We start from the raw sequence: 25802 nt of genomic DNA on the forward strand, positions 1-25802 counted from the left end.
GCAGGGTGTGGCTGCAACTAAGAAACAATTCTAGTAGAACGTCAACAAGAAATAAAGATTAGTGTGTGCAGTTCCCATAAAGCATGATGACAACCAGGGCAAGAACATTCATAATTCACATTCCAACAAGAAATGGAAGGTACAAGGAAGATCGGCACTCTAAGAAAAGCCAGTAAAAATACGGCCCAAACTACAGTACCATGGTAATACGAAGGAATTTTCATTATTGATTTTTCAGGTGTTTTCCCTTATTTTGAATTTCGCATTGCATTGTGCTGTGTTTTAGGGTGAAAGGAAATGTCTGTAAACTGAACAGATAATATCCTGGCAGAAAATGACCAGTACCTTTTACATTTTTTCTTTTTTTTCTTTAAAAAATGTGGTGAGAAAGACAGCGTGGAGGCTGGAAACTATGCAGAGAATATAAGCATGCTTTATTTTTTTTTAATTTAAGGGTAAATAATAAACAGTTTTAAAGAATGCCTTTAGTTTTGCATTTTAAAAATATGAAATATATTCTTTCCAGTACTCACAGAGCAACACTTTCTGCTTTTTTGCCACCTTGATAAATAAATAAATAGTACTATCAAGCTTTCCACATAGTATTACATGTGTTTCAACCTGAACACATTTTCTTTTAGGCATTATTCACTAATGTATTTGTTAATTTATTATTTATTTTAATTGATCAGCACTGAAATATTTCAACCTGGTGTGAAATGAATTTAATGTAAACATGTGAGATGGACCAGATCCTGGTGCTCCAAACTGAGTGGCAAAGCAATCACAGATCCAGATCCAGCTTGGATAATTCTCAGAGAATGTTGTGGCTGTTGGTTGTACAAAGAATGCATCAGTAAAATCTGAAAGAATCCATGAGCGCATATCTGAGTGCAGTTTGTTCATTGCTAGGCAACTGTACAACTTCTTAACTGTAGGGAGAACTGAACCTATGTGCTTTAAATTTGTTTTTAAGTTAAATGTTGTAAATCATACCTCAGACATATGTGTGTTTATATGTTGTGTTGTTGTAGATAAATATGTTTTTTTTCATGTTTTGTACACTTTGTTTTACTTTATACAGACAAATACAGACCTTGTGCACAGAAAAGTGTAATGTAAGAAATGTAAATTGTGATTCCAAATCATATTCCTGCAATCTGTCTTGCAAATATTTATGATTGCCTGTTCACTGTTTGTTTGTGCATATGTGTGTTTGCTTGGAGATTTCTGTTTGGGGTCTGTGAAATCCATTTAGTCATTTTTTAGTTTCCCTGTTGTCCACTGCACCAAAGAAAAGGGAAATCTTATTCAGAACATCCAGGGATACGAGGACGTACGCCTACACAAACTGTTAGATTTAGATTTTCTGTAAAGGAGGTAAAGCAACCATGACCAGATGGACCAGCAGAAGTGTTTTGTTCCTGGTTATAATCTTCCTGCTGATGCCTCTGACTTGGACACGGAGAGGAGCACCAGCTGAGACATATAAAACCTTAAACCAAAGACTGAGAAGGCTGAATCAGCAGGTTTGTTATGTTTACTATTTAACATACTGTCTTCAAATATCATATTACATGTATCTGTAACATTTCATTCCTCCAATCCTAGTTCATGAGATTTCAACAGATGACCTTCACTCATCTTCAGAGCATTGCTGAAAACTACAACATTTCAAACAGCATTGACTCTCGATTTCAAGTTTTGAGTCTGCAATTTGAGAGGATCTCCAGAGAGCTCCGTGCATTTAAAGAAACAACAGAGCGCAGTCTGAAGTCCCTCAAATCCTGGACTAAGAGTCTACAGAAAAAGACTAAGAGGCTTGACTCCATTCTAGCTAACATGACAAGAGCTTTGAGGGAGAACAACCATCTCAACCTCAGACAAATCCAAAAACAGAGAACAGTGCTCTCTGACCTGTCCCACAAGATCCAGAACCAGCAAAGTCGCATCGGCTCTTTGGAGTCTTTGAGGAATCAGGTTCAACATGGGATGCAGGATCTTCGGGCCTCTCTCAAAAGGCATCAGACCCAGATAATGAAGTTGGAGAGTCAGATGGAAGGGTTGTCTAAGATCATTCCAGCTTCCAAGGCAGGAGTTTTAGATCCCCCCAATTCTATCAGGAAGCAACAAGGTGTGGTTCTGAGGCATGTCCAGCCTAAACCGAAGCCTGAAGAACAAAGAATGAGAGATCGATTGCCAACTTCTGGGCCCACCAAACAACCACAGACACATAAAATAGGACACAGACAACAGCAACCCTGGCAGAGCACTGTACAACCAACAGTTCAGGCTGAAGAGGAACTTTTTCAGCTTCCTCTTCGACACAAAATCCCACATATTCAAGCCCCAAAGGAAGAGGCCAGAAGTAGGTATTTAGAGAACTCTAGAGGTTTTGTGTCTAAAAATGAAATTGAAAATAATAATTGAAAAAAAAAAATGAAAGTTTTCATTCTGACAGTTTGCAATATGGGATGTTTCAGTTCCCATCTGCTTCATCTGCTTTCCCTCGCCTATATGTAAAATGTCTGCTTCCACTGAAAATTGTCACCTATATATATATATATATATATATATATATATATATATATATATATATATATATATATATATATATATATATATATATATATATATATATATACAGTCATGGACAAAATTGTTGGCACCCTTGATAAATATGATCATAGGTGACTGTAAAAAATAAATCTGCATTGTTTATCCTTTTGATCTTTAATTCATAAAATTAGAAAAAATCTAACCTTTCATTGAAGGAAAAGATTTGAAAGTGGGGTTGAACTAACATTATGAAATAAATGTTTTTCTCCAAATCACGTTGGCCACAATTATTGGCACCCTTTTATTCAATTCTTTTTGCAACCTCCTTTTCCCAAGATAACAGCTCTGAGTCTTCTTCTATAATGCCTGATGAGTTTGGAGAACACCTGACAAGAGATCAGAGACCATTCCTTCATACAGAATCTCTACAGATCCTTCAGATTCCAGCTCCATGTTGGTGCTTCTTCTCTTCAGTTCACTCCACTCATTCTCTTTAGGGTTCAGGTCAGGGGACTGAGATGGCCATGGCAGAAGCTTCATTTTGTGCTCAGTGACACATTTTTGTGTTGGTTTTGATGTTTGTTTTGGATCATTGTCCCGATGGATGATCCAACCACAGCCCATTATAAGATTTCTAGCAGAAGCGGTCAGGTTTTGATTTTTATCTGTTGGTATTTGATAAAATCCATGATACCATGTATCTGAACAAGATGTCCAGGACCTCCAGCAGAAAAATAAGCCCACAACATTAAAGATCCAGCAGTATATTTAACAGTGGGCATGGGGTACTTTTTATCCATGTGTGCACCAAACCCATCTGGTGGGTTTGCTGCCAAAAAGCTCTTTTTTTAGTTTCATCTGACTATAGAAGCTTGTCCCGTTTGAAGTTCCAGTCGTGTCTGACTACTGAATATGCTGGAGATTGATTCTGGATAAGAGCAGAGGATTTTTCTTGAAACCCTCCCGAACAACTTGTGGGGATGTAGGTGCTTTTGATAATTTTTTAGGCTTTCTGAGAGTCAAGGCTCAACTAATCTCTGCAATTCTCCAGCTGTGATCCTTGGAGAGTCTTTGCCACTCAAACATTCCTCCTCACTGCGCATTAGGACGATTTAGACACATGTCCTCTTTCAGTCAGATTTGTAACATCTTTATTTGTTTGAAACTTCTCAATTATTGCCCTGATAGTGGAAATGGGGATTTTCAATGCTTCAGCTATTTTCTTACAGCCACTTTCTATTTTGTGAAGCTCAACAAATCTTTTGCTGCACATCAGAACTATATTCTTTGGTTTTACTCATTGTGATGAATGATTAAGGGAATTTGGCCTTTGTGTTTCCTCATGTTTATTCTCCTGTCATGGCTGGACAATTTCATGTTCATTATCACCCTGGTGTGCTAAAAAATGTAAATATGAATGGGAATATACTTCAGAGATATTTTACTTATAAAAAAATTCTAGGGGTGCCAATAATTGTGGCCAAAGTGTTTTGGAGAAAAACATTTATTTCATAATATAACCAACCCCCCCCCCCCCCCCACACACACACACACACACTTTCAATTCTTTTCCTTCAATGAAAGGTTAGAATTCTGCTTATTTTATGAATTAAAGATCAAAAGGATAAACAATGCAGATTTATTTTTAGAGTCATCTTTGATCATATTTGTCAAGGGTGCCAACAACTTTGTCCATGACTTTATATATATATATATATATATATGTGTGTGTGTGTGTGTGACCATTTTTCCCATTATTACTGTCATAACAATTACAAAGACAAAGATCAGATTTCAGATTATTTTTTAATTTATGCCAAATTGTAAAATGTCTAATAATATTTTTTTTTATCCCATTCTTAAAGTTTGCAATGTGGGTTCGATGCTTCTGTTCCCGTCTGCTTCCACTGAAAATTATCTCACCTTCCAGAGGAGATTCCAAACGGGAATACATGAACTCTCTATCTGCACTTGGCTGAAAGTAGATGCAAAGTATGTTGGAACAATTCTTTCTTATGCCACAGAGAACAATGACAATATGCTTGTTCTCTATGGTCGAAATTCTGACGTACTGGGCTTCATGGATTTTGTGATTGGAGATCCAGCGTATTGTGAATTATCTTTACAAAATATCCTGGATGGCCGCTGGCACCATTTATGCATCATCTGGTCTTCCATTGAAGGCAGATTTTGGTATTATTCAGACAGTCATCTCGTATCTACTGGATCCAAGTTCCAGAAGGGCTATGAGATCCCTCCTGGGGGCACTGTGGTCCTGGGGCAGGAACAGGATTCGGTTGGAGGGGACTTTGATGAAGCTGAAGCGTTTGTGGGCAGACTGGCTGGCTTTGCGTTTTGGACTAGGACCCTGAGCCCTGGGGAGGTGTCTGGGCTGGCCGCTGGCAAAGGGGTACCACGAGGAGCAGTGCTCACCCTGGATGATGTAGACCAGATGTTTGGCTCTGTTCAGCACATTACCTGTGAGTGTCTGGAACACTGCATGTAAAGGCACGACAGAATCAGCCAGAAAAAACACCTCTGTATACACATTGTTTTTATATTTCCATTTACTTTGGTAAAACAACACTGTTTATTTTCATTGATCATATTTTACACATTTGGTCTTACTAATTTTTGACTATAAACTTTGCTTTAAATAAACGTACATCATATTCTTGTTGGTCTACATTCAGTCAACAGAGTGTCACAAGGCAACTAGATGTCTTGTTCAGGAAAAATATAAATAAATGAATCAACAAACTTTAATCTGTCACATTTTTTACAATATAAAAAGAATACTGCAAATTTAGCAGTAAACAAACCACAAAATGTATTCATACTGCCAAGCACAACGAGTTCCCAAAATCAGCAATACTGTTCAATGTGAAATTATAAAATTTGTAATTTATTTTTATTTTTCATGATTTTCAAAACTAAATATGTACTCTAGGGTGAATTAAGGGTGATTGGACATAAGGTCAAATTGAACAGTACAATTATACAGAGGTTATTTTCTCATCTAATGAGTTATTTTTTATTTATTTGAGCCTTACTGTGAGACCTTTTTTTTCTTTTTCTTTTTCTTTTTCTTTTTTTTTTTTTTATTAATGCCATAAACCAACAATACAATGAGATATATTCTTTCAAAGTAAAAATACACAGCATCTAAAATGAAATAACAATGCCAGAAGACAAGAACAAAAACCTTACTGTGAATGTAAATGCACTACTGCAACAAAATCAGTAAAAAAAATGTTAATATATCACGTTTCTATTTTCAAAAGTAGGTTGTTTTTATTTCATCTCATCTACATTATGTCCCATCTAAAAAATATGCTTTTTAATATCATCAAAAATATCAGTTCTGAGCATGTTCTTAACCGTTAACCATCTCAGTCACAGACCTAACCCAGAATAACCGTGAACTACATTTCCCAGACTTCCTTTAAAAAAAACAGTTTCTTTCTTGGACCTTTGTGCTTTCCGTACCCTCGTCACGGGATTGCTTATGATTGTTAGTCATGGGGAAGAAGTGTTCGCAGTAGTTGTCAAGTTAGCAGGTTTAATGTATGTATAATTGTCAAAGTGGACATGGCCAACATCGCGAAGAAAGTGTCATGGTCTGGCCGAGGCGAGGATCGCGGAGAGAGGACGCCACTGCTGAACGGAACCGAGGATGGGAAATGCAACAGACAGGTACCAGACAGGCCATGTATACTACAAACAAGATATATACTGGACTCACATTCAATCTGGAATGTTTTGAATTCTGCTTAATATGAATTATCTGCTTTGCTGATTAAATACCGCATGCTTGTTAATTAAGCATGCAAAGGTAGTCGCAGACTGCATGATATTGATAGGACACTTGCACTAACTTCATGTCATTTCACAGTGTTGAAACGAAAACAATATTTTTTAAACCTGTTGTTAGAGGGTAAACCCTTGTAAGGTTCATATACCCTTGTATTTTTGCCTTATGACATGTTGTAGTGTGTTTTGCAACTCTGGATATTTGGATTTTTAACTTCCCATTTCTTTTAACCCTCTTATTCTGCTAAGAAAATGCAAGCACCTGTGATCCTTTGACCTACACTGAATCTGTATATTTTTGTCAGGGCCATAGCTAGAAATTCTGGTCCCCCTTACTGTATACTGCACTGGGCTCCATATGTTGTGGGGTTCTTGCATAACCTGATTTTGATGAGTTCAACATGTTCCTGGGTCAACATTTTTGTTGATCCTGGAACAACATTCAAATCAACCAATCAGATTTGAGGGACAAGTTTACAGATTATGTTAAATTTAGGCTTAAAATCATGAATTGGCGCTTCTACATCAGTGTTATTCATCATTTCCCTCTGATTTTTGGGATAACTTATGGGTAGGGTTAGGTTTAGGGGTAATCCTTGTTCCAGGATTAACAAAATATGTTGACCCAGGAACGCATCTAACTCAGCAAAATCAGGACGTGCGGGGCCCTCTTGGCATGTGTGCCCTTAGAAAAAAAAAAAGGAAAAACTAAAATGAACAACTATTATAGATAAATAGATAGAGTGAGAGAGAGAGAGAGGATATTCTTGACAATGTCACAAAGCATTGTACCAGTAACATAAATATGGTATTTATGTTAAAATATGGTCATCTTTTTTCGTATAGTTGATGTAGATTCTAAATGTAGATTAATGTAGACTCTTGATCGGTGTAATGTGTTTGGTTCATAGTTTTCTGGGGGAGGTATGTTTCATATAGGCAGGCTGAGCACTGTGGACCTTGAGGAGGAAATCACACCTGAAGAGGTAAACTCTGTTTTCCATCAATTCATTTGTATTCATTTTTAAAAAAAAAAAGGAAACTTCAAAACAAAGGACACCTCAATAGCCCTTATTCCAGTCCAGAAGAGTGGCTTTACTGTTTTGACACAGCTGTAGTTTCAGTTTTATTTTCAAAGTGTTTGTGGTTTTTTCATGCTTTGAATGTTAGTGTTGCATGTGAGTCTGAGATAAATTTGTCCTAAAATCAACCATTCTTGGCAGGAGACTCAGGAAAAAGCCCGATTTAATGTACTTGATTATTTGTGAGGACATGTTTCCGATGCGCTGGCAAGTTTGCTCATGGCTGCAAAGAGTTGATGTAGCTAAATAAAGTGTTGTGCTATTCTGATTGCATGAGCATAGAATGACTGTATATGCCCTTGATGAATGTCGGCCGTGCAACTCTGTTTTTTAAGTCTGTTTTTCAATTCACACAGGACATTGTGAGAAGTCGACCGAAGGAAATCCCTCACAACGAAAAGCTGCTGTCCCTCAAATTCGAGGTAATTGAATCTAAATCTGACCTTCAGCCGCCCTCTTCTCTTTTAATTGAGTGTCTGTTAGGAATGCTTTGAAAAAACGGTAGGTTTTCTGTAAGTGAGCTTAAAATGCAGCAAAAATGTAACATGTACACTTTTAAACAAAGTGTCTTTGAAGAGCTGTGATATAAAATGTCACACCTTCTGTTTCAGAGTCTTGATTATGATAACAGCGAGAATCAGTTGTTCCTGGAGGAAGAGAGACGGATGAGTCACATGGTCAGTAGAGCCACCAGAGATTTTCTAATAGAGGTGGAGATGGCAAACTCTGGGTCTGTGTCTTTGGAAAAAATTATAACGGTTAACTTGGATCATGTGCATCTTGTAAGCTGGTCATATAAAGGCACTTTCTGAGTTTACAACCTTAACGGTTGATAGAGACTGAAATGAATGTGTAGTTCCTAATTTAACAGTCCCAGACTGTCCCAAAATTGAGTCTTAGGAGCGTTTCACACTCTTTTATATATATATATATATATATATATATATATATATATATATATATATATATATATATATATATATATAATTTTTTGTTTGTTTGTTTGTTTTTTTGGTCTATGTATACATGCTGTATCAACTCGACCCCGAACACATTGATTTTTTTATTTCAGTCACATTATTTTCTTTATAATTAATATCACTAAATGAATGCATGAAACTAACAGCACAGCTTAGCACATTTTTTCATGGTAATCCCCAAATATTGCTTAATCCAAAACGAATATACCATGCAATCATTTTGAAGTTTTGCAGAACGGCACTCACTGAGAAGCTATGTCCATTTAAAAGCAGTTTATTCAGTGTACTGATAGAACTGACCCTCGTTACTTTACTTTGCAACAGGAAATTGTTATAGTCATTGCAGATTAACATGAAATGCTTATTTATCTGAACCATAGAGTTTCAGATGTCTGGAGATCAATCGATGGGTGATCTGTGGTCTGATTGGGTTCTTCACTGGTCTCATCGCATGCATGATAGACATTGCTGTGGAACGTCTTGCTGGGTGCAAGTACTTTGTAGTCAAACAGAGTATCCTTTTTCTGTCAGTCATGTATTTTGCAATCATCTGATAGGATCTGTTTCTCACGTAAAGTGTATTTGTATAAAAAAAATTATATTCTTTAGTTAATTAAAATTAGCCAATATACTGCAGTTCTTGAACAATTTGTCACAACATAATTTATTTAAATGCCATCAGTTTACGCTCGTAATATGGAAGTTGGTGTAATCCATTTCCTTTGGGACTACATGAATAGTTTGGTCATAACCGGATGCACTGCAATCCAGATCCAGACAGACAGTTTTGAAATTCAGCATTATTTTTATTTTAATCTAATTTAATCTCTCTGTGTAGTTTATTAAATTTACTTCTCAACTGAATATAAAATATGATTATTTCTTCATTTTGTATGCCAGGAAAAAGACTATTAATAGCAATGTTTAGTATAAAAACACATTTTATTCATGGTATTATGCAGTAATAATATAGCTCAGTAATATTTTTAATACAATGCTAAAGTATAGTCTGATATGTGATGTGGTGGTCCATGTATGCAGGATTAAATCCTTTTTCTTTGAAGAAATGACTAAATTGCTAAATGAATTTATTTTTTTGTTTTTGCAGCAATCAATTAAAAAAAATTTTTTTTATGAAAAGGCTTATTTTAATTGCTTGGAAACGGTTTTCTCAGTTTAATTAAGTGTTGTGCATATGTATTTCTTACTGGCTTCAGAGGTTTTTTTTTTTAACCAGATGTTCAGACATTGAGAAGTTCACAGAGCTCGGTGGCTTGTCCATCTCTCTTATACTGTGGGCAGTGCTGAACTCTGCTTTCGTGATGGTTGGCGCTATCACTGTTGCTTTTATTGAGGCAAGTGTTTTCTTCCTGTCAGAATGATATTTGTGTGATTTCTGCTTCCCTTCTGTGCTTCAGAGTCACTTCAGAGAAATCATTCAGCTCTTTCAATACAATGTACTCAAGCAGAAAACAGAATTTTGCTGTGTTTTGGCTACAATATTAATTCTATTTCTCGACATATTTGATCAGATGGGGTTACTTTTTTTACCCAAAATTTTTACTTTTTTTCTGAAAGAAATTAATACGTTTATACGGCAAGGATGCATTAAATTGCTCAAAAGTGACAGTGCAGTGATAATACAAAAGATTTTTCAAATTAAATGCTGTTTTACTATTAATCAAAGAATCCTGGAAAAAAATGGTATTACAGTTTCCAAACAATTATTAATTAGCAGCACAACATTGATAATAATAAGAAATGTTATTTATCAGCATATTAGAATGATTTCTGAAGGATCATGTGACACTGAAGACTGTAATGATGTTGTGCTGAAAATTCAGCTTTGCCATCACCGGAAAAAATATATTAAAAAAGAGCTATGTTAAATTGACACAAAATTTCACAATGTTGCTGATTTTTTTTTTTATCAAATAAATGCAGCCTTGGTGAGCATAAGAGACAAAAATATTTAAACATTTCTGACCCCAAACTTTTGAATGATAGCACACATTTGTATGAATTAATATCTTGTGGCCACGACATATTATCACGTTTCCACGAGTTTATATGTTGTGGCCACGACAAAACCAAATGAACCGAACATGTCCCCTCCCGGTCACCGTACTAACTGTCCAATGACAGTGAGTGTTACAAGTGAGAGAGGATTGGCTCTTCAAATTGAGGCGAAAGTTGATTGGTTGCTCCACGTGTGTACTGTCCAATGGCATTTTACCACTCGATTGACAAATGGATAAAGAAAAGCATTTGGCAAACCGACAAAGAAAAGCAACTGGTAAATAGAGAAAGAAAAGCATTTGCCAAATTCTTTTTAAAAAAGCGATTTAAATGCGCATTTAAAATGACTTACTAATAAACTTTTTATTGTTTTATTGATCTACGTTTTAAAAAATGAATTAAATATCCCATTTCAAATTTGTCTATTTATTTATACATTCAAAAAAGATTTTTAAAATTTATTGTTTTATTGTTTTATTAAACTACATTTAAAAACAGGAATTAAATAAACAACTTTAAATATGTCTATTAATTTGCCCATATAAAAAGTGATTCATTTACATACATTTTTATGTTTGAATTATTAAATTAATTAATTAATTCTTCTTTTTATTTTTAAGTGGCACCCCTGGTCCTCCATATATACCATGTAGCATTTAGTAAGTGGTAAGATATTATTTTACTTTGAACATTGTTTAAAATTCAGTTTTCTTTTTTTTTTTTTCTTAGCCCATTGCTGCAGGAAGTGGAATCCCTCAGATAAAATGCTACCTTAATGGAGTGAAGATCCCTCGTGTTGTTCGACTAAAGGTGAAGTCTTGTTTAGTTTAAGCTCCTCTGTAAGACAACAAAGCAACTTGATTTTTAACTGAATAAAAAAGGTATAAAAATCATTTTGTCAGAGATCTCTAACATTTTTCTTCTTCCACATCCACAGACTCTGGTGGTAAAGGTCTTTGGTGTGATCTGCTCAGTTGCTGGAGGTCTTGCCGTTGGAAAGGTACAATAGAAAATCAGTCAGCTGAGTTAAATGGGACTTTACTTTGAGGTTAACTGACTTAACATCTGCTCCTCTCTCACAGGAAGGGCCCATGATTCATTCAGGAGCAGTGGTGGCCGCAGGAGTATCTCAAGGCAGAAGCACTTCACTTAAAAAAGATTTTAAGGTCAGTTTTCTGTACTATCGGGTCTGCTTGAATCTTACAGTGAACATGGAGCCTCACTGCAAGTTTCTGTTCCCACAGATGTTTGAGTATTTCCGCAGGGACACAGAGAAGAGAGACTTTGTCTCTGCAGGAGCAGCGGCTGGAGTCTCTGCTGCTTTTGGAGCCCCTGTTGGTGAGAAAATATGCAGAAAATAATTTCAAATATCCACTTTTTTTTTTTTTTTTTAAATCAGATAAAGGCAAGTTATGCAAAGTTGCAAAGGTACCCCTATTATGGTATTTAAAAGGTTCCTTACATGCTTCAAAGGTCAAAAAACACTTTCATTTTCTCTTAAAGGTGCCGTAGAACGTGTTTTCACAAGATGTAATATAAGTCTAAGGTTTTTAAGGATTTTTTTTAATTCATTTTTTTTAACTGCCTATTTTGGGGCATCATTAAATATGCGCCGATTCATGCTGCGGCCCCTTTAAATTCTCGTGCTCCCCACCCCCGGAGCTCGCAACTGCCTTAAACAGCATAAACAAAGTTTACACAGCTAATATAACCCTCAAAATGGATCTTTACAAAGTGTTCAACATGCAGCTTGTCTAATTGCGTGAGTATAGTGTTTATTTGGATGTTTACATTTGATTCTGAATGAGTTTAATAGTGCTCTGTGGCTAAAGCTAACATTACACACTGTTGGAGAGATTTATAAAGAATGAAGTTGTGTTTATGAATTATACAGACTGCAAGTGTTTAAAAAATGAAAATAGCGACGGCTCTTGTCTCCGTGAATACAGTAAGAAACGATGGTAACTTTAAGCTCATTTAACAGTACATTAGCAACATGCTAACGAAACATTTAGAAAGACAATTTACAAATATCAGTAAAAATATCATGATATCATGGATCATGTCAGTTATTATTGACATGGGCTGGCATATGCAAATATTGGGGGTGTACATATTAATGATCCCGACTGTTACGTAACAGTCAGTGTTATGTTGAGATTCGCCTGTTCTTCGGAGGTCTTTTAAACAAATGAGATTTATATAAGAAGGAGGAAACAATGGAGTTTGAGACTCACTGTATGTCATTTCCATGTACTGAACTCTTGTTATTCAACTATGCCAAGATAAATTCAATTTTTAATTCTAGGGCACCTTTAATATACATTGCACATCACCAAATTTTTCAGTGATTATCAAACTACTCGTCGGAGGAATTAATCTCTCTAAATCCCTTCTTTCCGCGAGCCTGCTGGCCAGATGGCCCGGTCTGTTGTGATTGGTCTACCGCTTATAGCTCCGAAGGCTACGCTACTCAGTTTGATGTACATTATGAGATGTTGCAACTGTAATTCCTCTACATCAGCATTAACAAGTGTATGTCCAACAACAAACCGATGTGTATAGTTGTAATTTATTGCGGTGCACATGTGGGAACTGTATCATTAACTGTATCAATAACCGTGCTAACGTTAGCCAAGCACTAACGTGAATGACTGATGTAACATTAAAGTTTGTAAAACAAATCTTGCTCCATCCTTTATCATTACTCAGAGTTGTAAGAACGGTAATCAATCTGCATTAATGGACACAAGTTTTCACGGGATGTCCACACAGATTGTAGGTGGGCATTATGCAAGTGTATTAACTTGTGACGTGTGAACTTCCCGGAACTGGGATTCGAATTACAAATGACTCGTTTAAGCGGTTGAGTCGACTCTTCCTTTTGAGAGACAATAACTTTATTTTTGAGGCACTTTAAGCTTTACAACTTTGTAAACTGTTTACATTCACATACAGCTACATTACACACTGCATGAAAGGTAATTTTCAAAAATCCATAATAGGGGCATATTAAAATACCTGATATACTCAAGAGTTGTAGCTGTAAGTGAAAGTACATCATTTGTTCCTCTGAATAAAAGCTCTTAAACTGCCCTGGAATGAATCTTGGATCAGATTGTTCAGGATCATCTTTGAGTCATTGTGTTTTTTTGGCACAGGTGGGGTTCTGTTCAGTTTAGAGGAAGGCGCGTCTTTCTGGAACCAGATGTTGACTTGGAGAATTGTAAGTGATTTTGAAAAAGAGCTTGGGTCCTCATTAAAGAGCACTTTCTATTTCACTCAAGGTCAGCTGCTTGAACCTCTCATCCCGCTTTGTTTCTGATCTAGTTCTTTGCTTCGATGGTCTCCAGCTTCACACTGAACTTTTTCCTGAGTATTTACCACGGGAAGACTGGACAACTCTCCAACCCTGGTCTCATTAACTTTGGCAGCTTTGACAGTGATGTAAGTCCTGTATCTTTCTCTCTCAGTTACTCTGACAAGTTTTTTTTTTTTTTTTGGCTGCCAGTTTTAAGTTTTTCACAGCACTGAGATTTGAGAGGAAAATCAGTTTAAGTGGAATTGACTCTTAAAGCTTTCCAAAATATCAGAAGAAAGAAAAAAAACATAGAATTTTCTAGTGTAGCTGTATTAATCCTGAACTAAATTTAATGTGACTGTGTTTTCTTTTTTTTTTAGAGTCTACAATATGATTTATATGAAATTCCTCTCTTCATTATCATGGGAGCTTTAGGTGAGGGAACATCCCTTTGTCTGTGCATAAAATGCCTTAATAAATTTGTTTACAAAATTAAAATGAGTGGATGTAGCTTTTGAATGATTTTTCTGTTTTTCTTTCATTTTCCAGGAGGGATACTTGGAGCATTGTTCAATTTACTCAATAATTGGCTAACAATGTTCAGAATAAGGTAGGATCGTAAGCTATTGAATATGGAAGGTTGTGGGTAATATGTATTGCATTCATTTAGGAAAAACTTTTTTGTATAAAAACAAATTTTGTATAATGGTGGTAAAAAAATATAACAATTATTGGTGCCGCAATGTATCTAGTCCTTATATTGGCCATTTTAACTCATTTTTTGCAGAAACTTGATAATAGGTTTGAGATTTTGCTAAATGGATGGTAGGTTTAGTCATTGAATTGTAATTATGTATCATTGAGCAAAAGCAGTTGGGATGCGTATGACGACTTTTACAGTACATATCAATCATTTTTCATGTGCCCAACAATTTTCCTGGTTACGCCCTCATGTCAAATTGAGGCCAACAAGTAAAGGAAGAGACTTTCCAAACTTGTGAGAAGTTTAATATAGTCTGAGAATGACTGATACTGAAAACACAAAATAACTCCTAAAAAAACATAATGTTAAGTAATATTGGATAATATTGCTTTTAACAAACCTTTTATTTTTAAATTTGTCAGCTTTATTATTGACACTGTCATTCAAAAGCTTGGGTCAGTAAGATCAGTCAGTTTTTTTTGTTGTTGTTTTGTTTTTTTTAAAGAAATTAATACTTTTAGTGTTTTTTTTCCAGCAGGGATGCATTTAATTAATCAAAAGTAACAAGTCACAAAAGTTAGTTTATTTTGTATAAATATTTTATCCATCCATCCATCCATCCATCCATCCATCCATCCATCCATCCATCCATCCATCCATCCATCCATCGGCCTTTGAGATTTTAACAGGATGTGTCATGTCTCAGGTACATTCACCGGCCGTGCCTGCAGGTAATGGAGGCTATGCTGGTTGCGGCGGTGACCGCTACAGTTTCCTTTGCTATGATCTATTTCTCCAATGACTGCAAGCCATTGGGACAGGACCACACTGAGGAATATCCTCTGCAGGTGTTTATGCACTTACTGTGTTTTCAAGATGTTTTCTTAAATGATAAAATGCTTGAACTTGAACTGATCCTAGATCAGAATGTAGTCTGAAATGCCAAACAGAAACGGTTTGTTATATTGTTCATTTACAGCTCTTCTGTGCTGATGGTGAATATAATTCCATGGCCACTGCCTTCTTTAACACACCTGAGCGGAGCGTAAGGAGTCTGTTCCACAACCCTCCAGGTGTGTCTCTGTGTGGGTGTGGTTGGGTGTGGACGGGCTTGAGAATGTGTGCAGACATTGCTTATCAGACGTGAATTCACAACATCAAGCCTGATGGCCGTTGCAACATTTTTTGAATTATGTGGTGTGTGTGTTTGCATGTGTCTGCCAAGGTTTTAAGCAGATTTAGAGTTACAAGCTGGAAGAAGGCCAGCTAACAGGCAGCTAAAATCTTCCTACGCTCTGGAGAGAAGCCATTTTTGATTGCTTTCCCAGAGTGCTGCAAGTGCACAATAGTCAGTACATAGCCACTAGACTAAACAAACAAAATCACAACTTACCTATTAGCAAGGTTGGTAATGTTTCAAAATGTAATGTGATTATATTGTTTGCTAACATAAAAATGATATGATTAATATAACAATTACTACAAATAATGATATGGTTTTAATATTACTTCATTGCTAGTAGCCTTATGTTGCCCCCTACAGCTGGAGAGCTTAAATGTATGTTAAAGAGAACTTTTCTTTTATTATTATTATTTATTTATTTATTTTTTACAAAATTCAAGTACAAACATTTATGTCATACTTCAATAAGCATACAAGTGTATTCTGTGTTGATACAGTATTTTCAAAAAAAAGAGGGGGGAAAATAAATAAATAAAATAAAATACATAAAATAAAAGGGGGTTGAGGGTCCTATTCTAGTAACATAAACAAGTCCAGCGCGGAAAGAAGTTTCAGGGCATTTCTGTCCATCATACATTGAAGAGATTTTGCAAATAGCTTCAAATCATTCTTCCATCTGTTGAAATGGGGTTTAATTTTTAAATATTTACACCTGTGGATAAAATGTTTGCCTAAAACAATCAGATTATCAAAAATTCTAGGTTCTTATCATTTATAAATGCTAAAGAGAACAAATGCTCAGCCTACTACAGATCACGCAGGGTTGTGCATAGATGTCATTTACATTTTAAAGGGTTCGTTCACCCAAAAATAAAATTATGTCATTAATTATCATGTCGTTCCACATCCTTAAGACCTTCGTTCATCTTCGGAACACAAATTAAAGCCGCGCACACACTTAACAATTGTAAGGCCGATTATGAATGTAAATTGATACTTATGACTGATCGCGCTCAAACGCGTCCAATCAGAGCCAGTTGCGTTCAGTCTGCAATTACAGTCGGTGTTCCATGTGTGAGTATATAAATCGGCTCCAGTCGAAGGAAACAATTGGTATGTGTGTTGAGTTCAGTCTTAGAATGTTTCAGCTAATCTTTAGGTGTGTCCCCGGCTTAACGTAAAATCTGATTGCTCAGTGAGGCCTGCATTGCCAACAAAATCATTTTCATTTTTCAGTGCCCAGAAAGGTACTAAAGATATTTTAAACAGTTCATGTGACTACAGTGGTTCAACCTTAATATTATAAAGCGACGAAAATACTTTTTGTGCACACACAAAAAAAAAAAAGCAACAATTTTTTCAAAATCTAGAGATGGCTGATTTCAAAACACTGCTTCATGAAGCTTCGAAGCTTTACAAATCTTTTTTTTCAAATCAGTGGTTCGGAGCGTGTATCAAACTGCTAAAGTCACGTTATACTATTGAAATTTCGAAACACTTATGATGTAACGAAGCCTCGTTTACTGAAATCACGTGACTTTGGCGCTCCAAACCACTGATTCAAAACAAAAGATTCGTAAAGCTTCGAAGCTTCATGAAGCAGTGTTTTGAAATCGTCCATCACTAGATATTGTTGAATAAAGTTATTTTGTTTTTTTGGCACACAAAAAGTATTCTCGTCGCTTCATATCATTAAGGTTGAACCACTGTAGTCACATGAACTGTTTTAAATATGTCTTTAGTATCTTTCTGGGCATTGAAAGTGTTAATTGTGGTGCTATCAATGCAGGCCTCACCGAGCCATCAGATTTTATCAAAAATATCTTAATTTGTGTTCTGAAGATGAACGAAGGTCTTACGGGTGTGGAACGACATGAGGGTCAGTAATTAATGACAGAATTTTCATTTTTGGGTGAACTAACCCGTTAAGGTATTTAGAAGATTCTCTCATCCAGAGTGATGTACCAACAGTGTTTTAGAATATTAAATGAGACCGTTATGATCAACAGATTGCAAGCATGCCATTTAAAACAATATCTGCTAGGAAAGGTATGGTACTGTGCTAGACTAACTGGGACTCGTCACAGCACTTGCATATTGTAGCCCTATTGTTGGTTTGATTGCTTCTATTGTTCTCCTCATTTGAAAGTCACTTTGGATAAAAGCATCTGCTAAATGCTTAAAGGTAAATGCAAATTTTACTGGGAATATCTCTTTCACAGGAACCTACAACCCTGTGACTTTGGGGGTCTTCGCTCTGGCCTATTTCCTCCTAGCTGTCTGGACGTATGGTCTGACCGTGTCAGCAGGAGTGTTCATCCCCTCTCTGCTCATTGGAGCAGCCTGGGGGCGACTCTTTGGGATCCTTATGTCTGTCATCGATTCCAAACCATCAGTAAGTACAGCTTTACTATTTTTTTGATTACAGCTACATTTTAATTCATCTTAAACCACAAATTCAAGAAAAATATAGCTAAAATGTGAAGAAAGATTAGCTGTATTGTGTTGTTGACATTTTCTAAACTGATAGATTTCGGGGAATCCTGGAAAATATGCTCTAATAGGTGCTGCGGCCCAGCTTGGTGAGTTATCGATGTTTTAGCTTCATGTTAATTTCAGCTAGACATTCTTTAAGGACATGCAGCAGGAATGCAGTCTCGTGGTTTATGGTTTTGTTTTGTTAATCTGACAGGTGGCATTGTCAGAATGACCCTCAGTCTCACGGTAATCCTGATAGAAGCCACAGGGAATGTGACCTATGGCTTTCCCATCATGCTTGTGCTGATGACTGCCAAAATTGTGGGGGATTACTTTATAGAGGTGAGAAGCATAATATCTAGCATAGTTGTTTTTGTCTCCTGTGAACTGGTGATTTGTCTTTCCAGTATTGTATGTTGTTTTTTAAGGGTGTCACAAAGCATTAGTCATGCATGCATGTCATTTATGTTTTGTTCTATTAGAGCATGAAGCACTTGTGTGCTTTTGTCTGACTGGTTTTTGTTGTTTATAGGGCCTGTATGACATCCATATTAAGCTGCAGAGTGTTCCTTTCCTCCACTGGGAGGCTCCTGCTACTTCTCATTGGCTGACGGCCAGGTAACCACATCCTTCAGCCTTACGTGTCATATGATGCTTTCATCTTCTCCGATGCACTCTATACTGACTCTCAGTTCTAGGTAATTCATACAACCATGCAACATTAAGGCCAAAGTAAACGTGAGGGTCCGCGTACAGTGCATGACGCGCAAATTTTGTCACCAGAATAGTACACGCTCCGCACAATTTTTGTAACCGCACATGCACATTGGATTTGTTTTGCACTAATCGGTTGTTCCACAAGGTGGCAACACTGGCCCGGGCCGTAGTTTCATAGTAGAAAACGAAACTAAAGAACAACAACAGAGGTCTACATAGGTTGTTTGCACATGACGTGATGGGGAGGTGCGAAATGCAGATGGAGGGCAGGAAGTGATTTTTCTACATAAGGAAGCACTATAAAACACCCATGTTTTGCGTCGTTTATTGTTGCTCTAATTGATCAAACCGAGAAACCACAAGGAGCTTTTGTCCTTTACCAAAAGTAATCCTGTGTCTGCGGACGGGAGCTAACTACAAAATAAATTAATAAAACTTACTAAAAAACAAATATGCATAATGAACAGATTAATACTTTAGATAGAAACTAAGAAGTATACACTTTAACCAAATGCACACAAATTTTTCTGGTAACATCTGTATTTGTGAGATTTGCGGCATTAAATGTTTAATAGATATTCAAAGACCTTACATTTCAATTATTAGACAGAACAGTTAAAGACCGTAAACTAATGAAGACAAAGAATGGGTGCTTCTGAGCTCAGCGCTGTCAAAATAAAAGTCCTGCTTCTGACTCTTATCAGTCAAACAGAAAAACTTATCAGCCGATGCGATAACAAAAAATGTCAAATATCTTCTGAAATATCATCCTTGGTAATATATCGGTCAGCTACTAGTCTAGTACAGTGTTGTTATAATTTAAAAAAAACACTATTAAAATTGTTTTCATTCATTGAAATAAAGTAAAATGTAATATCATGAAAAACTTAAACGAAAAGTTGAAATGTTGCTAAGTTACTAAAATAGTTCAAGTACTAAAATAACTAAAAATAAAGCTGTATAGAATACTTTTAAAAAAGCATATAGCAAATTGTCTCAAACTTAAGGTAAAAATAAAATGAATACATACTACAATATTATATAAATAATACTCTAATAACAGTGGTGCAGTGTCATATAGTGAATGTATTCTGCACAGGGAGGTCATGAGCTCTCCAGTCACCTGCTTTAACAGAGTGGAGAAGGTCGGAACAATTGTGGACGTTCTTAGCAACACATCCACCAATCACAATGGCTTCCCAGTGGTCACCCATACTACTGAGCACGATGAGGTGACATAACCATGACAACATCACATGCATCCTGTTAATCCTAGTATATTCCAGTTTCAAGAAAGACTAAAAGTTGCCCGTCTTCTTCCCGCAGCCGGGCAAAATCTGTGGACTTATTCTCCGATCTCAGCTTATTGTTCTTCTCAAGCATAAGGTGTGGAAAAATTTAATTATGATGACTTTAGTTGGACTTTCATCTTTATTTGATAGGAAATACTCTTATTGTGGCAAATTCTAATATTCCAGCCCTCTGTCTGTGTCTCAGGTGTTTGTGGAGAGGGCGTCTTCACGTCTCATCCAAAGGAAGCTACAGCTGAAGGACTTCAGAGATGCATATCCACGTTTCCCCCCTATCCAGTCCATCCACGTCTCTCAGGACGAGAGGGAATGCATGATGGACCTCACTGAGTTCATGAACCCGACCCCTTATACTGTGCCTCAGGTCAGTTAACTTACATTGTAGCATATACAGACTGAGACTGTCTGACTTGCATATAAAGCAGTCAACCACAAGTTTATCTGAAATTGATTATATAACAATCGACTAGCATCGGGGAAAAAAAAATAAATAAATTGTGGCTGAGACTGGAACCTCTCCAGTTTCCGGCTTATTCATACATGGAATTATGCCGTGTCCGAGCTTTAACCAGAATGCCACTGTCACACCCTATTGAAATGCAAGAAATGCCACCAGGAAGTGTATTTTAGTTGTCATGACTATGTGGTTTAATCATGTGCAGTATTGACTTTTGTTTTTCATATTTGATTTCAGGAGACTTCACTCCCTCGTGTGTTTAAATTGTTTCGGGCACTAGGACTGCGACATCTGGTGGTGGTTGATGATGAGAACAGGGTGAGTGTATCCACCTATGTTTTACTGTGGTTCAGTTACTATGTTTAACTCACAGCTAATCTTTAGGTTGATATTGGAAATTTAATTTTTTTAATTTAAAAGAGTTTTAAATTTAGATTACCTTTCTATCATCTAATGCTAAGTTAGTTAATATTTTAAAACACTAATTATTCAATAAAACGGTTACATGTAATCTTTAGCAAATCTCAAAATTATTATTATTTTTTTATATAATGGTGGGACTGCTAAATTCACTTGTAGCATTAAAATGATTATAGTTTATTTATTTTAATGTTTTAACCCTAGTAAAAAAAAAAACTATACCAAAATCTATTTAAGATGCATTTATTTCATACAAAATATACTTCAAATCCATTAACATATTTATTGACATATCACTTAAGACTTACTGATATAAAATTATAATTTAAACTTTATTTGGAGAGTTTCTTTACTGCACAATGCACATTTCTTAATATTAAGCCTAAAATGTGTTTTAATATCACTATTAATAAGGATCATATGATCACTATATAATATCAGTCTTTAAATACAAGATATTTAAAGTGTACCTAAAGTATATTTGCAATAGTTCCACTTTAGCACAATCAAATATACTTAAGTATATCTTTAATTTGACCTCAGCACTGCTTCTGCACAATTACAAAATGAGTTGTTCCAAATTAGCAGACTTTAATTATATCAGTTAAGTACAGTTGCAGGGTATTTTTATTAAGCACATAAATATGTAAATGTATTTGTAGTATACTTAGCATAAAAATGTATTTCAGATACGTTTTAGTTTTTTTAGTTTTTTCCACTAGGGAATTTACATATTTTAACCCTTAAATGCATACCTCGGGTCTTTAGTGACCCAGGATGTCATTCACTACCCTTCTCCTTGTTCATTTTTTAAAGTTAGACATAAACCTTCTTGGTATTCCTCATTATATTATTCATTATAAAGAATATAACAAGAAAAAAATCATAAAATTATAAAAGAATGCCTATTTTTGTATTAATTTTTTGTAAAAATTGTATAGGGTTGCAAACGACCCGAGGTATGTATATACATTTTTCTGCACAACAATAATTGAATCTTAGATGACAGAATAAGTGCAATTTATTCCACAAGGTGGCAATGTCTGATACACAATGCTGAAGTGACGACTCATTTAGACAGAAAACGAAATAATAAGAGAAACATTAATGGCTCAGCAATTTACTGCAGGGCAAGTACTGAACGCAATCAAATATGACTGTAACTGTTACTGGATGGATCTGGTGAAGCTGTTAGCGATCGAAATAATGATTTTGAAGATGTTGAAAATAATATAGTTCTGAGAATACGTTTGAGATCGTAAATGGGCTCATATTCGTGACCTCAAACATAAAACTAGCCCATTATTTGCTGAATTTACTGGGAAATGAGCTCTGACGAGGACAGTGATGATGACATAAAACATCTGCTCAAACGGAGCCCTTTCAAGCTCCAAAAGGTAACAAAATATGATTTAATTTATTCTTCTGTAATTGTTACTCTAATATCAGAGGAGTTTTATATTATCGCGACAGGTAGAGATCCTTCCGTGTTAGATATTGATCCGGGTCGATAAAGACCCGAATATGTAAGAATGATTGGCGAAACAGTCATGCATTTAAGGGTTAATGTTATTTTTTTAATTAGATTTTCTTTTTTCATTTAATTTATTTGAATGTATTATAGTGGAAATAGTATAGAAATTGAATATCGGCTAGTAATTGGTTATCTGCAATAACATCAAAATTCAAAAATGCTATGGGTCTTCTAATTCCCTCTGTTTTGGATGTGAAGGTTGTGGGGCTGGTAACCAGGAAGGATCTTGCACGCTACCACATGGGTAAAGATGGCCTGGAGGAGCTTCACCTGGCTCAGACGTGATTGGTCGTCAAGTTCATCCTGAACCCTGCCTTCAGAGCACCAGCTTTGGACCGTAATAACTCAGGGGCTGGTCAGTCTCTCTCCTGTCAAAGATGCCAAACACAAACCTGCAACATGCACAATTTGTCCGACATTCATTATTTTAAGGGCTCGGTTATTTGAAGAATACATTTTTGCTCCTTTATCATAAAGTCAGTTCTGCGTTGATTTTTGTCTGTGGAAATACAGCGAATGAGCACATTATGTTAGTACGTAATGTTAGTTTTGCACTATGTGACTATTTATTACATTTATAATATTTTAGAGTAGATGAGCTTTTCGGGAGCCCTAACTCTCCAAAAGCATCATTTTGTGTCACCTTACATGTTTATCATGGCTAGTTACCATTTGAGACATGTACATCAATTTTTATTGTCATACCAATGATAATGTGTATTGACATGACAATGTATGCATTTTTTTCTTTTTCAACAAGCATTTGTTTTTGCAGTCACAACAATTCCTACACATTATAAATTGTGAATACTTACTTGCTAATGCTTAAAGATAGTTCTAGTAAAATGTTGTTAGCTCAAAGTAAGATATTCAGATGTTCATTATGAATGTGCAGGACATTTCAAGCAACTTTCCTGAAATGGAGTAAAATCTTAAGATTTCTCCCCATTTGTAGCATTAAGAATCCTATAGGTGATACCTTTATGTGCACTTAATACAGACTACGACATATATTGTTACAGGTACTATGGTTCATTACATTTTTGTTCATTTGAAGTTGTTTAGGATTTTTAAATGTTTCTGTCTTGATTTATCAATTTAATAGTATCAAATATTTTAGGGTAGACCTGGCCCTAAAATTAAATACATAAATCCTATTTTTCACGTAGCAAGATTTGGTACGAGTTTAATACTAGCTAGTGATTTTATGCAGTACATTTCCTGAGGGGAGTTTGCCTACAGAATGTGAATTTTCTGCCTTGAGCTGCATTTGTTTTCTGTGAAAATCTATACTTTAAAATGAACATATAAATCACAGTATTGAGCAGTGAAAGATTATGCTAAAATAATTGCCATGCACTGATTGCAAGAAACTGTCTTTAACTGAACATCAGATGAAGCGTCTTGTTGTCTTTGTGCTAAAAATTTGACTTGTAGGCTGTACGCTTCGATGTTTAAAGCCAATATTTTTGTTTTTATTGATCAATGATCTTTTGCTCTGCTGATCTCTACTTTTATATGGATGTTGATTTGAAGTAAAAAAAATACATAAAAAAAATAAAAAATTGTAACCATTTGAACAACTTTGTGAACTAATAAAGCTATGAATCAACAAATGAATTCCTCACGCCTCTTCAGTAATTTTCTCAGATGGCTGATTTGGATTAAAAAAAAAAACTGTTCTAAATTTTGTCAGCTTTTATGAATACACTAGCATATAGATGGCTTTAAAGCTAATTAACATGGATTAAGAAAACTATTTTGTATGTGCAACTGATGTTCTATTTCAGGAAACTCAGCCCATTACTAAGGCAACAACACTACATGACTAAGCAGTATGTTATTTTTCAGCATTTACTTGGCATAATCATTCCTGATACTACACTGACACATTGTTGTGAGGTGTCTAAAAAATGGTGTAAGGTGTGGACATGTGCAAAATGGAATTCTGTGAGTAATGCTGCAAGGATCTCATTTAAGTTTTCATGTATGAATCCCATGTTGATCCGCCCTGTGTTTATTATAATCACTGCTGTCATGTGCAGCTAAATCCACACAGTGATCTCTCTGAGCCTGGGAGAAAGGGCTAATGTAATTACATCATATCTGGAATATAATTAAATAATTTACATAATTTATACTTGTGTAAGTGTATCTGAATGCTGCTGAATCATTAGTGAGTGAGGTCATTTGGGTAGTGTGTTTAACAGCAGTAAATTGTAACCATCCATAGACATTAATTTTAATTTGATCATGCTCCGTTAAAAACAAACACAATTCAGCATAGAGCATTAAATGTGTCCATATGCGGTGTGGGTGCCTGAGGGTTAAGTTCAGTGTGTCCTAATCCATTTAGAGCGAGTCTAAATCTCCTTTTCTTAATCCTCTCAAATCAATAGGTGCCAAAATACATCTGTCTGGAGCATTCGGTCAACTTACATTTTTTACTCCCCCCTATTTATCTTAAATTAGGGTAACATTTATTAGCTTATTTTTATTCAGTGACTTTCAGTTGGTATAGGCTATATATAATCATTTCTGTCATTTAATTTACTCTATAATTCTTGTCTTAGCAACCCAAATACCCAGGTAACAAAAAATATTCTATTAAAGCAAAAAACCCAGTGAAGCCGTGGTTTACAGTGAATTTATAACAGCTAAGGGGGTAACAACGCCCCTTAACTATTATAAATTCACTGTAAACCACGGCTTCACGGGGCTTATATAAAACGGTTACCAACCAATACAAATATTAAAGCCAAAAAATATGTATCTATGCAACTTTCTTGAAGTAAAATCATTAAAAGGCTTCCTTCGACTGGATAAAATAGTCCCTGACCGTGAACAGCAACAGAAGATACGTTTATGACTCAGACATTTATATTGAAACTTGTTGTGAACATGGAACAAGACGCAAATGTTTTGACTAGCGCTGTCAGTGTCAGCAGGGCACAGGAAATCCCATTAAATGTTAAAAGGACAAGATCGCAGCGGACATTAAAATGAATTTTTATTATGAACATAGGACTGACCTGAAGGAAAATGCTAAATCTGAATGCAGGTAATACACTCGGTCACTCGATATCTCTCTCACAATACTCTTCTACATAATACAGTAGGCTTCAGTGAACAAAATCAATAGAGAACAAACATATGTTTACGTTGCTAAGACAGACGCAACAACACACACATTCAGTGGCGCAGCGAAACTTATGTAATGTGGTCAGCTGTTTGTTCTCGGGAATT

The 25802-nt window shown here is 35.7% G+C and overlaps 2 protein-coding genes across 3 annotated transcripts; both read left to right on the forward strand.

The window, feature by feature from the left end:
• Window positions 1-5319, forward strand: LOC125275745 (pentraxin-4). Its single transcript, XM_048202984.1, has 3 exons — window positions 1-1529; window positions 1612-2368; window positions 4425-5319. The coding sequence occupies exons 1-3, from the start codon at window positions 1392-1394 to the stop codon at window positions 5063-5065; spliced, it is 1536 nt and encodes a 511-aa protein (XP_048058941.1). The 5' UTR covers window positions 1-1391; the 3' UTR covers window positions 5066-5319.
• Window positions 5320-6030: 711 nt separating this feature from the next.
• Window positions 6031-24176, forward strand: clcn7 (chloride channel 7). 2 transcript variants are annotated; one of them, XM_048202997.1, is made up of 25 exons: window positions 6032-6255; window positions 7284-7358; window positions 7811-7876; window positions 8066-8131; window positions 8815-8947; window positions 9680-9789; window positions 11183-11263; window positions 11391-11453; window positions 11536-11619; window positions 11698-11791; window positions 13615-13679; window positions 13784-13900; window positions 14135-14189; window positions 14304-14364; window positions 15164-15305; window positions 15437-15530; window positions 17863-18035; window positions 18171-18222; window positions 18333-18460; window positions 18651-18736; window positions 19935-20067; window positions 20162-20221; window positions 20333-20509; window positions 20840-20920; window positions 22755-24176. In XM_048202997.1, exons 1-25 carry the CDS (start codon window positions 6151-6153, stop codon window positions 22839-22841), a joined length of 2388 nt encoding a protein of 795 aa, XP_048058954.1. In that variant the 5' UTR covers window positions 6032-6150; the 3' UTR covers window positions 22842-24176. The 2 variants fall into 2 exon arrangements, with proteins under 2 accessions (XP_048058962.1, XP_048058954.1); XM_048203005.1 differs by lacking the exon at window positions 7284-7358 and having other exon boundaries at window positions 6031-6255.
• Window positions 24177-25802: the final 1626 nt, after the last annotated feature.

This window comes from Megalobrama amblycephala, linkage group LG1 (genome assembly GCF_018812025.1).
Source record: "Megalobrama amblycephala isolate DHTTF-2021 linkage group LG1, ASM1881202v1, whole genome shotgun sequence".
Taxonomy (NCBI): Eukaryota; Metazoa; Chordata; class Actinopteri; order Cypriniformes; family Xenocyprididae; genus Megalobrama; species Megalobrama amblycephala.

Bases quoted from the DNA above. Each gene is read 5' to 3' on its own strand.
- LOC125275745 (XM_048202984.1), top strand. From the start codon at position 1,392: ATGACCAGATGGACCAGCAGAAGTGTTTTGTTCCTGGTTATAATCTTC. The intron at 1,530-1,611 runs GTTTGTTATGTT...CTCCAATCCTAG, and splicing joins TGAGAAGGCTGAATCAGCAG to TTCATGAGATTTCAACAGAT. The intron at 2,369-4,424 runs GTAGGTATTTAG...CCATTCTTAAAG, and splicing joins CCCAAAGGAAGAGGCCAGAA to TTTGCAATGTGGGTTCGATG.
- clcn7 (XM_048202997.1), top strand. From the start codon at position 6,151: ATGGCCAACATCGCGAAGAAAGTGTCATGGTCTGGCCGAGGCGAGGAT. The intron at 7,359-7,810 runs GTAAACTCTGTT...CAATTCACACAG, and splicing joins AGGAAATCACACCTGAAGAG to GACATTGTGAGAAGTCGACC. The intron at 15,306-15,436 runs GTGTTTATGCAC...GTTCATTTACAG, and splicing joins CTGAGGAATATCCTCTGCAG to CTCTTCTGTGCTGATGGTGA.